The sequence below is a fragment of the Mustela nigripes genome, chromosome 6 (genome assembly GCF_022355385.1).
Source record: "Mustela nigripes isolate SB6536 chromosome 6, MUSNIG.SB6536, whole genome shotgun sequence".
NCBI classification, from domain to species: domain Eukaryota; kingdom Metazoa; phylum Chordata; class Mammalia; order Carnivora; family Mustelidae; genus Mustela; species Mustela nigripes.
Genome location: NC_081562.1, coordinates 28,707,397 through 28,719,015, shown reverse-complemented (window position 1 = coordinate 28,719,015; position 11,619 = coordinate 28,707,397). Strand labels below are relative to the sequence as shown.

The 11,619-nt window shown below is 36.3% G+C and overlaps 1 protein-coding gene across 2 annotated transcripts; it reads right to left on the bottom strand.

Annotated features, from left to right (window-relative positions):
* Positions 1 to 1,377: 1,377 nt before the first annotated feature.
* KERA (keratocan) lies at positions 1,378 to 9,128 on the bottom strand. 2 transcript variants are annotated; one of them, XM_059404661.1, is made up of 3 exons: positions 9,012 to 9,128; positions 6,592 to 7,485; positions 1,378 to 2,321 (listed from the first exon to the last, which is right to left on the bottom strand). In XM_059404661.1, the coding sequence occupies exons 2-3, from the start codon at positions 7,475 to 7,477 to the stop codon at positions 2,155 to 2,157; spliced, it is 1,053 nt and encodes a 350-aa protein (XP_059260644.1). In that variant the 5' UTR covers positions 7,478 to 7,485; positions 9,012 to 9,128; the 3' UTR covers positions 1,378 to 2,154. The 2 variants fall into 2 exon arrangements, with proteins under 2 accessions (XP_059260644.1, XP_059260643.1); XM_059404660.1 differs by lacking the exon at positions 9,012 to 9,128 and adding an exon at positions 8,755 to 8,984.
* Between the last annotated feature and the right edge of the window lie 2,491 nt (positions 9,129 to 11,619).

The window sequence follows — 11,619 nt, the reverse complement described above, 5'->3', positions numbered from 1 at the left end:
TATACAGTTCTCATTGTATATTTTCTGAAATAAAGAAAGAAAAAAAAATGCAGGTAGGAAGGAAGAAGTAAGGAAGGAAGGAAGGGTGGATTCGAGGGAGGGAGGGATGGAAGGTAGGAGGGGGAAGAGAGGAAATTTTTAGAGTTGAAAAGGTCATAGAGGAACATTTTACAAATTTGCTTCAAAATCAGGAATTCCTTTTATAGCCTTTCGCTTGAACCATTATTCATTCTCTGGACAGTCCTACTGGTGGGTAACTCCATCTCCAGAAAATTGCTTTCATTGTTGGATGATTCTGAGCAATTATTAGCAAATTCTTTCTTAGCTAGTGTTAAAATATGGTTCCATATGCATTTCACCCATATGTTCTACTCTTCATTTTGGGTCTACTGGAATACATTTTATCCCTTTTTATAGGATATTTCAGAATACTATTTGGAAAACATATAAATTCACATATTAATGTCTATGGAATATTTATTATTTATAGATATGTCCCTGAGAGGTATTTGTGAGTTTGGCAGATAGAAAGTGCCATATTTAATAATAGTTTAATAACTATTATTTCAAATATTTAAAGTTCTTATATTTATTTCAACATATTCTTGTTCCCCAGCCTGATGATATCTGATTACTTGTTTTTTTATGACATAAATTTAATAATTTTCTTTGTACGCTTTGAAGTATTTTTTTAAAAATCTTTTCTTAATGTCAATTAATTTCATTTCTTACCTTTAGCCAACATTTTAAAAACTTTGTTCAAAGTATGTTCATTGGTTCTTCCCTCCTAACCCCTCATAAGTTTTCATGTGAAAATAAGTAGGGAAAATGTATGTTATGTTCTTTTTTAAAGAATTCACCAAAAAAAAAAAAAAAAGTATTCACCTTATAGAATAATTTTAAGTTTCCGAGAAGTCTTGGTATAAAGTAACATGTTAGATTTTCCTTAATCTGGTGTTTCACTGACATATATCATCAATTTTCTAGGGAACTATGTCAAATTTTATAGGATATTTCAGAATACTATTTGGAAAACATATAAATTCACATATTAATGTCTATGGAATATTTATTATTTATAGATATGTCCTAAAAATTAGAAGTCTGAAGTAAGCTATACTTTGTTACTAAATAGAATCCTAGGTTATTTCTTTCTAACTCATGAGAAATAGGAGTATTATGTTAAATGACTAGAGTATAAATTTTTCTTAGGTTTATCAGAAGAGAAGGAAAAACAAAGGTAGGAGGAAATATATTTGCATGTATTCATGGTAGAAAAATGGAAATTATTGTGATTATAATACTTTTTATTAAAATATGTTCTTAATAAAACTTGTAAATAATGCCCCTGAAATAAATATTTTACCACTGTTTTGTTAGAAAGCATTCACTCTCTTTATTTAAAAAATCCAAAACCACTGGCAAATATAAGAGCTGAACAATTTGCAATTCAAATGGATTTCAAAAGTTAAACACTAAGATTCTGTGAGAAATATGTTATAATAAGTGGAAAACGTAGGACTTGTTTAATTGATAAACTGTACTATATTAAAAACAGCAGCTATAAAAATAGTAGTAAACTGAACTTTACTGTTTTTTCTGTTATTTGGTATTAAATGACTAAAAGTCTCCTTTCATGAAGTATTTAATACATTTCATAACCGTTCTTGAGCTAAATGCTACACTTACACTTACTAATGCTACTTTAGCAATCTGAAATTAATTATAATGAAGAAATATCTCATTTTTTCTCATTTTTTCAGATCTCCTTATCTCCTGTTAGATTACTGTACTTCTACTATAATATCAGCATAAGCAATTTTGAACATATGCAAACCAATATGTATTTTATATTGCATAACAATGCAGCTGCATTGTTTGATATTAGTAAGCTGTGGAAGAGACCAAAAAGAGCTATCTTTGAGTTGATAAACTATCTGAACTCTGTGTCTGTTTTATCAATTAAAGAAAAGCCAGCTCTGCTACATATCATTGGTGAAAGCATCTTTGAATAGAAAACATAAGCTATACAAATGAAAATGGTGGCCAAGAGCAATTGGAAACGTGACTTTTGTCTTAAAGTTATGAATGGTAACCAAATTTCATTTCAGAAATATTAGCTCATTAAACAAATTTTAGATGTTGAAGATGTGTTTAAATAATGACAACCTGAAGGAGCCTGAAGCAGTTCATTAAATCCATTGGAATTGGTGGTTTGATTTCATTTCCATCCAGACGGAGGTAGCGAAGGTGAGGTCCATAACCAAAGAAGTCTCGTTCTGCCGGCAGTATGGGAGGACATATTACAGAGACATTCACATCTATGGAGACAAAGATGGTGTGAACAATTGAATTAGAAAGAAGAGTCCAGGTGTGGGAAGACCAAGAAGCCATGGAACAGTCTTGTAGAGGGCCTAGCAAACTGACCTGTGAAAGTGCCAGAGACACAAACCATTTTTGTCAAGTTGGAGGTATATGTGTCTTATAAAAGTAACCCTAAAAAATGTGCAACAGATATACAGCCCTCTCACTCCATATTCAGTTATACTTTGCACAAAATATGAGAAAGGACATATTGTTAAAAACTGTGACAGAGCGGTGCCTGGGTGATTCAATAGGGTAAGCATTTGACATCAGCTCAGGTCATGATCTCAAGGTCCTGGGACAGGCCCCACATTGAGCTCCCTGTTCAGATTGGAGTGGCTTCTCCCTCTCCTGTTCCCTCTGCACCCCCTGCCCTGCTCCACCCCCATTAATGCATGCTCTGGCTCTCAAATAAATTTTTAAAATCTTTAAAAAAAATGAAAGCTGAGATAAAAGTAAAAGAATACATCATTTGTTTTCTAAGCTTCCAAGTGAGATAAGGCATGCTTAGACTACTATAAATGAGATGGGTAGTGGAGACAAAGGTTCATGGAAGGAACGGTTAGGTGCATGGGTAGATGGATGGATAGATGAATGCATATGTAAGTGGAAAAATCCGTTTATTATTAAGGAAAGTGCTTAAAAATTACCTTAAAATTCAAAATTTCCAATTTTGTATGATGAGTTTTTAAAAAATACATTTAACATACGTTTACATATATAATACTTAAAGAAAAGAACCTTGAATCTTTGTATTTAAGTGTATTTAATTAGAAAGGATGTATTTGCCAAGAATTGAATTGCAAAGATCCAAGCCAGGAAATATCCCATCAGCCTTTTCAGATGATTAGGATGTGAGAAATCATGCACCTGCCTTGGATCAGAGCCCTTGGCATCAAAGACTTTACTGAAATTTAGGAGATTCAGGAGAGAAAAACCTGTTAAAATAGCAAAATTCAGGCAAGTTTGCCTAATAGCTGATTTCAACCATGAATCCGTATACTGCTTTTCAGTCTCATTTGAAACTATTTTGAGAAAGAGCTCCTCCCTTAGAAGATGAGACCTACCTGACTTTGGCAATGGCCTTCCTTTGAGTTCATAGGTACAGTGAGGTTGTTATGCTCTGATCTTATATCATTTTGTGAATTCAACTTGCTAAAAATAATGACTCATAATATATATCAGTTTGTGCATATAAAGTTATATTTCACATGCATTATTACCTTATCATCACACAGCATTTATCATGCAATATGATTATTCTCCCTACCTGAGCCTTGCAAGGGGTTCAGACAGGTAAGGTAAAGCACTCAAGATATTTAACAAGTGAACAGCAGAGCTGAGTCCCAGCCTTGTCCTTTTCCTACTACATAGGGTCCCTTACTTCCTAGAGAGACTATGTCCCTTTAATGTGCTATCATCCTTGTTACCTTTATGCCCCATAACCAGAGCATGTCTGCATAAATGTAATGGGAGAAGCAGGTGTTCAAATATAGTTATATTTTCATAAACTATTATATTTCTCAGAGAACATCACAAAGTAACTTATTTGAATAGATAACATTTTTTCCCCCCAGGTTTAAAGTTCTTTAAATTGTTCAGAGGAAATGAATATTCCCATCTTTTTCATAAGAAAAGGTCACCATCCTGTAAATTCTAAGAACTCTTCGTATAAAAGGTATGTTTCTTGGAAATCACTTTATTAAAAACAAGAGTAGATTATGCAGCCAAAAGAAATAAGTACTTTAACAGTTATTATGACACAGTGTGATATACTGGTGAGCCAATAATTCTAGCCAGGGAAATTCTTATTTTACACTTATTTTCTGGGAATACAGAAATGACCGTGCCTGATATCTACATTAAGAAACAAATAAATCTCTCTTTGTTGTTGCTGTTAAAATGATTCTTACCTGGGTTGACAGAAATTTTTCTAAAATCTCGTGTTCTGGAAATTGAAGTAAAACGTGCTGAGATTATACTGTTAGTAAGAAACAACACTTAAAATAAGGAGGCCGGGGGGTGCCTGGGTGGCTCAGTGGTTTAAAGCCTCTACCTTCGGCTCAGGTCATGATCCCGGGGTTCTAGGATAGAGTCCCACATCGGGCTCTCTGCTCCACAGGGAGCCTGCTTCCTCCTCTCTCTGCCTACCTCTCTGCCTACTTGTGATCTCTGTCTGCCAAATAAATAAATAAAATCATTTAAAAAAAAAAAAAAAGAAGGCCTGATCTCAGGTCCTGAATTATATTTATTCTTTGTCCTTGGGCAGGTATCCTCTCTTAGTTGACCCTCCATTTCTTTCTTCATTAACTCTTAATAACTTACCAACCAAGATTCTTGTAAGGATTAATTTGGGGTTTTCAAAGTGTGGTCCTTGGACCAGCAGCATCAGTACCTCCCAGGAACTAAATTGTTAGATCTACCGAGTCAGAAAATGTGAAGCTGGGGCTGGCAAGCTATAGTTTATAAGTCTTCCAGATAATCCTGGTAAATTACTGAAGAACAGATATATGAGAAAATACTATAAAACTTTTAATAACCTGAGTGGAGGAAGAACAGAGTACTACTCTTTTTTGTGTAACTTTGTGTAACTATGTAAGTGACTAGTGTAGATACCAACCACATGTTGAATTTTGCTGTCTCACTCTTAAAGACCCTTTTTTTCTCAACTTCTAAGGGGAATCCTTGATTCAGAAACAGGGATCTATGTGGAGTCCCTTTAAAGTCACTTCCCACATCACATGTCTATGGGACTTCTGTTACCAGATAAGGAATGCACCTGTAGAAGCACAGAACTTTCATCAGAGGAAAGAAAAAAATGCATATATTTAGGTCAATATTGACTGCTGTACAATCTAGGTCAGTGAAACAGATTCGGCTCTTAACATTTTTTTTTTTTTTTGACCTGTTGCATCTTTTGCTCTTGACTATAGGATTAAACAATGTGTCTCATCACCATGGAAAAATAGGGCAGCAGCCTCTTTGTTAATTCCTGAATTATATGCTCAAGTATGCTGGTAGAAAAACCAAAAAAGAAAAAAAAAATCTTGAATAAGTGAGCAGTAGCCAGTAGAAAAATAGTCTATTCTTACAAGTAAGATGTCTGGGTGATTATTTGCTTAAAGAAAGCTAATGAATAATAACCACACAGTACTACCTTCTGACAATTATCTGTGCCATTTTTCTACAAACTATCTGACTGCTTCTCACTTTAGGCATGTATTTTCTAAGGCTGTAGAGGAGAAGTCTCCTCAGATTATCTTCCTATAGGGCTTGTTCCAGGGTTGAAGATGGGTTTCAGGCTGGTTCCAGTGCCCCTGTGGTGAGACCAGGTTACTGTCCACCTCTGCAGCAGGGTCAAGTTGGTCTCAGGTGGGACTCTGAAGAGTTTTAATTTAACATCTCCAGCCTCTTCTTCCTATAACCAAGTCTTCTTGGTCTTCTATAACCAACCTCTGCCTCAAAGGCACTTTGTAGTCATCCCTCTCTCCCTTATCAAAAGCTATTTTCAGGAAAGGAGCAATCATTCTACCCTGTTGATTGCTATTAGTTCTAAGAAGCCACCAGCTTCCAGGAGCACTTGTTTCCATTTTAGTTGAACAAGGTGTTGAACTACAGTGTTGGTTCCCAATGCCTTGTCCCCAGAGAAGCAGTCTCAGCACCACCTTGGAAATGAGATACTCAAGTCTCAGCCAGACTTACTCAATCAGGAACTCTGGGGGGTGTCACCAGTCTGCACTCTTGGAAGTCTGAGAAACCCTCTAATCTAGAGCAGAGACTTTAATTACGGTGGTTTCAGGCACCTGTAGATTTTATGACCGAGATCCCTTTCTGATACCTCCTAAATCATGCTTCTCCTATTACTATGCATGAAGCTATTTGTGCTTGGTACATTTTCCTAAATAAATCTACCCAGTGAGGCAGAAATACTGGGAGCTTCTAGGAGTAAAAGAAGATGTATTTCGTTTCTCCAATGAATAATCACCCTTTGTAGGTTAATAAGTCCACTTTTCAAATTATAATTTGAAGGCTTGAACTTCTTGGTTCATTAAGATTGTGTAAGAATGAAGAGACAAACACAAAATACTGAAGTTGAAAAAAGAAATCTAAGGGCACATTAGATGGGGTGGTAGGGGGGAAGCCCAACACAGTTGCTAATCTTAAAGAAAATATAGATTTAATGACCCTGAGCATTTCAGCCAAAGACATACCCTGATGATTACTTACTTTTAATTTTGTTATGATCAAGATGAAGGTGCTGTAAATGAGCACTGATTCGGGGGACCTTTGTGAGTTGATTGTGAGACAGTTGAAGATCTAGAATTGAGGATACATCAAAACCACTTGAAGGGAGCCCTGCATCTGATAATTTGTTGTGATTTAGTCGCAGAAAGGCCACTTTAGGAATCACATTAAAGTAATTTTCCGGTATTCCTTCAATGGAATTGTTGTCCAGAAATAGCTGCATTGTATTGGCTGGTAATCTTGGTGGCATATTCCTTAGGGCATTCTTGGCCATATTTAGCTGCATTAGGTTCTTGAGACCCTTGAAGGTGTCTCTCTGAAAGGCATTGTCTAGCAGTTTATTGTGCTGCAGGTCAAGAAGAGTCAGGTTCTCTAGATTGCTGAAGGTGCCTTGAGGAATTCTGGACACCTTGTTTCTGGCCAGTTGTAGTTGTTCTAAACTTCTTGGCAATGGAGAAGGTACCTCCTCCAGCTCATTATCTTCCAGAAATAAGAAAAGCAGCTTCTTCAGTTGGCTCAGGGCTCCTTTTTCAATTCCATAGTTGGTTATTTTGTTCTTGTTTAGATTGATCCATCGCAGCTGGGTGGCATTCTCAAAAGGCTTCTCAGGAATGGTCTCTATCAAGTTGTTCTCAAGATAAAGATACCAGATCCTTGAAGGAATAGGAGGGATTTCTTTGAGACCTCGATTTTCACAGTATAAAGCGGTAGGGAAACTAGGGGGACAGAAGCATTCCCTGGGACAGTCAAAGTCATGCACAGCCCAATCCTCTTGATCACTTACGTCATAGACCTGTCTCACACTTCGAGTCCATACAGTATCTGTTATGAATAACACCCAGATGATGAAACAGATTGTGGTTGCCATTATAGTACCTGGGATAGGGGATATAACTGTTAGATGTTTGAATATCTTGACCTTCAGAAAATGAGGTATACCAAAATAACCAGTAAACATTGTTTCTTTGGGGGAAGGTGAACACATGTCAACAACGTATATGCAGCTACCCATTAGTACACATGTATTTAGTAGGCGCTATACCCAAAGCACTTTGCAAACACTGACACTAACTCATTAACTTCTAGCTTTCTGGTTTTAACCCAGTCACAGTGAAAACTGAGAAATGAAAAGCAAATTTTAGGAGCTCTAAGTACTTTTCCATTTCAGGCTATTGAATACAAGAAAGTTAACTGAAACCCATGGTCGAATAAAAGAGTATTAAAAAAAAAGTGATCTTTTAATAACTCCAATTGAGAGTCTGTGTTGTTTCTGAGAAGTAAGCATATGCTTTTACTTTTACTCCTAAATGAGCAGAACATCTGGATGAGATTTCCCAGGCGCACTGGCCCTTGAACCAAAGAAACAGAGAGATCAAAGAACATTTTAGCAATTTGTTGTGAAGGAAGGCTTTAAGATATGAAGAAAAAAGTGTGATTAATTTCTCTCTCTGTTGCTCTACTTCTCCGGCAGATTTTATACTGCAGTGTTGGGGAAGACTTCTAATTTATATTATAAGTACAAAATCAAGTTGTTCAACCAGGGAACTTGGATTATGAACTCTCTATCACAAATAAGCAAGTAATATTCACCTATGGCATTACTATGGTTGATGAGAAACACAACAAAGCAAAGACCATGTTTAGGGACAGATAGACTTCCAACTTTTCAGGATGGTTGCTAACAAAGAACAGGTTAATATTATTGGTATATGACCATCTCAAGGATAGAAACCCTCCCCACTGAATACCAGAAAGGTGAGAGGCACAACAAACTGTTCTCACAGAAAAATAAAACAGTAACATTCTGACCAACATACATTTAATTCAACAAAATGATAATAAAAACAGAATACATTTTACTGACTCTTCAGGAGAAAATAAAACAAGCATCATTTATGAAATGCTGATCTTTCCACTGTGCCACTAAATTGAGGGAAATGACAAGTGCAGAGCTGTTTCCGCAAGCTGTCAAATTTTTTACGATCGCAGAATTCTGCTCTGGTCATCTTCCAATAGAGACATATTAACACATTCTTTTCTTCAGAATCGGGATTTACTTTAGTTATTAAGTTGTAATCCTGCCTCTGATGAATCAGAACTTTGAATTCGTAACTTTAGGTTTTTAAAAGTGCAAAAAAAGTTTACCTTGCCTTCCAGGAATCTACCGTTGAGTCCTGTGTCTGGGTCTGAAGTTTGCTCAAACTCAGTTAAGGGAGAAAAAAATGAAATAAAACAAAAAAGCAAAACAAAACAAAACAATACAACCCTGTGACTAAAACGGTTTGTTTTTATTGTATGCTATCAAGCCTCCTATGAGAAAAAAATAAAACCTACTCTGACCAGTCACAGTGAACACCTTTTGATCTATTGTTTCCACTTTGCCAGGGCTTCAGAATGCTTACCTCAGCCTTCTTGGATCTTCTTCTTCCTTTTCTATTGGTCACTGCTCATTCCCAGTAATGGATTGACCCAGGCTCCAGTGTCGTGTTTTTATGAATCCTCCCTAAAATATATGCATCAGTGGCTCCAACTTTAACCCCTCCAAGAACCACAGAGCCTCGGTACCTAGGCAGCTCAGCCCAGGAAATTCTGATTTTCAGCTCAAGAACCTATAGCCAAAAATCAGGGCGACTGTCACTGAAGCCACAGTTCCAAAGATGTTGTAATGTATTGATATCTAGACCTGTTCAGCCAGCAGGCAACGTAAGGCAGTTTTGATTTCAAGTATAACAAGAAGAGAGTTTAAAGTGTTTTCTTTTCTCTAGAAAATCTTTTTTTAAAAATGGAATATGAAGAAATAAGTGCTGATGTCCTCTGTTTTGATGGAAATATTTGATTCATTTCTCATATAAAACAGATGTTGGAATTCTATGTAGATGTATCGCGTGTGAGGGAAAGATAGGAAAATGTATTTGAAAGATTTACAAATGCGATTTGAGAAGCAATACCTGATGTGGCCACCAAACATGGTTTATAGATATATTTTTTATAGATATTTTGTTTTTATAGATTTTTTTGTTTTATAGATATAATATAAATATGTTATATATATATATATTTTATAGATATAATTTTAGTATCTCTGTTTCCTATTTATTCCAAGTTAATTATTCAAATGAGGTTTTTTTTTTCATTAGAACAGATGTTTTGCATTTAATCCTTTTCAAGACATCCATTGCCCTGCTATTGGTTTTCTTTTAACACATAGAGCTAAAATAATGTTTTCTAGTTCTTATATTTGAGAAGAAGAATCATTATGCCATTTGAAGAAAGACACGAATAAAAATAATTTTCAAACATTATTCTGTGGATGGGTTGTAAACATTTTGTTTTTCAAAACTTGTCTTATTCTGAGGTCAGGAAATTTAATTCATGTGACTCAGTTTGCATTGCTCACATAAACATCATCAAAGAAAGAGCACAGAGAAGAGGTGAGGAGGAGAGAGCCCTGGACCCAAAAGACCTTTTCTGAACCCCCCACCTCCTGCTTTCTAACCATCAGCAGGTCAGTGAGAGCTCTGCCAGCTTGCACCATACTGGACTACCTCTCAGGGTCAGCCCTGCTTTGTCTTAAATGCTTATGGAAATGCTAGCTTTTCTTTAGCATTAGCAGTATGCTCTCAACGGGGAAATACTTCCAAGTTTAAGGGCTTTTACAGGCTAAGATCTGATTCAGACATGATCTCTTAGTAGCTCTTACAAGTACACTTATCTCACATGTGAGGAAAAAAAATCAAGTATTACACGCTCTCGAAACAATGATTTCTCCATTGCGGTTCTACTTTCCTCTCTCTTCTTAAACCCTCAGGCTATACCCAACAGATGATCTTCAAATCTGCACAGCCTTCTCCAGCTAGTAATCTCTTCTCTTTCCTAATTTTCTTTTTTAGCCAAATTACTTGAGTCATTTCTTGATTTGATGACACAAATGTTGTTGCATGTTCTTTGTAAGAAAATTAGAATAGCATCCTGGCTGCCTCGAGTCTTCATTTCCTGTTCACCATGGCACCCATGTCCCACCCACCAAAAGATGGCTTCGGATCCCTCTGCTTCCCTAAAATCGCTGGGACAAAAATCAGCAATGATCTTCACATTTCCTGATATATAGAAGCTTTTTAGTGTTTGGCTTACTTGACTTGTGACTTTTGACAATGTCGACCCACCCCTTTTATTAAATGTTTCTTAGTTTCTGTGATATTCTTTGCTAGTTTTCCCTTCCCTTTCTTGGTGGATTTTTCCCATTTACATCCCAAAGCTCTCTATTTCCTCTAACATTGTTTTATTAGTGTTTCTAGTATTTGGAGTTGTTTGAGATTCTGTCCTCTGCTCTGCGCTCTTCTTGCTCTCTACACATTTCCTATAGGATTCTGAAGTTTTAACCATTCCTTCTATGATGATGACTCCTGAGTCTTTGTCTCTAACCCAGCCTCTGGAAGAAGACTTGCGCTTTCTTGTGTGTGTGTATAAATACATACCTGCTTTCTAGACCTCTCCTCTTGCATATCGCAAAGGCACTCATCTAAAATGAAATTTGCTCTCTCCTTTTACTTCTAACTGTTCTTCTCATTTACTTCTGAGTGTGACTATCATCTTATTCAGTCTCCCAAACCAGAAATCTGGAAATCATTCTTAACTCTTCCTTCTCATTTTGCGAGCATCTGAAAACAATCACATTTTAAGGACCCTGGAAGACATGATATAAATAAGAATGACCATCTACACTGCTTTCCCAGTTTAGTTTCTTTGCTTCCAGACTACGAACACAGGATGTTTTCCATTGTCAGTATAATGTCTGTCTGTCTCTATCTTGATTTTTCCTAAAGCAATCCAATGTACCCTTTTTTGATTACTGATTCCTGGAGCATGGGGACTTAAACCCTTCATTGGAATTGCATATGTGGAAGTTCGACACGTGAAATTAAGACAATGGTGAAAATGTCTGAGTCATGCTTACTGTTATAGGAATGAAGGAACGACTTTGCTCAGCCTTATGTGACTCTGTTAAGAGGA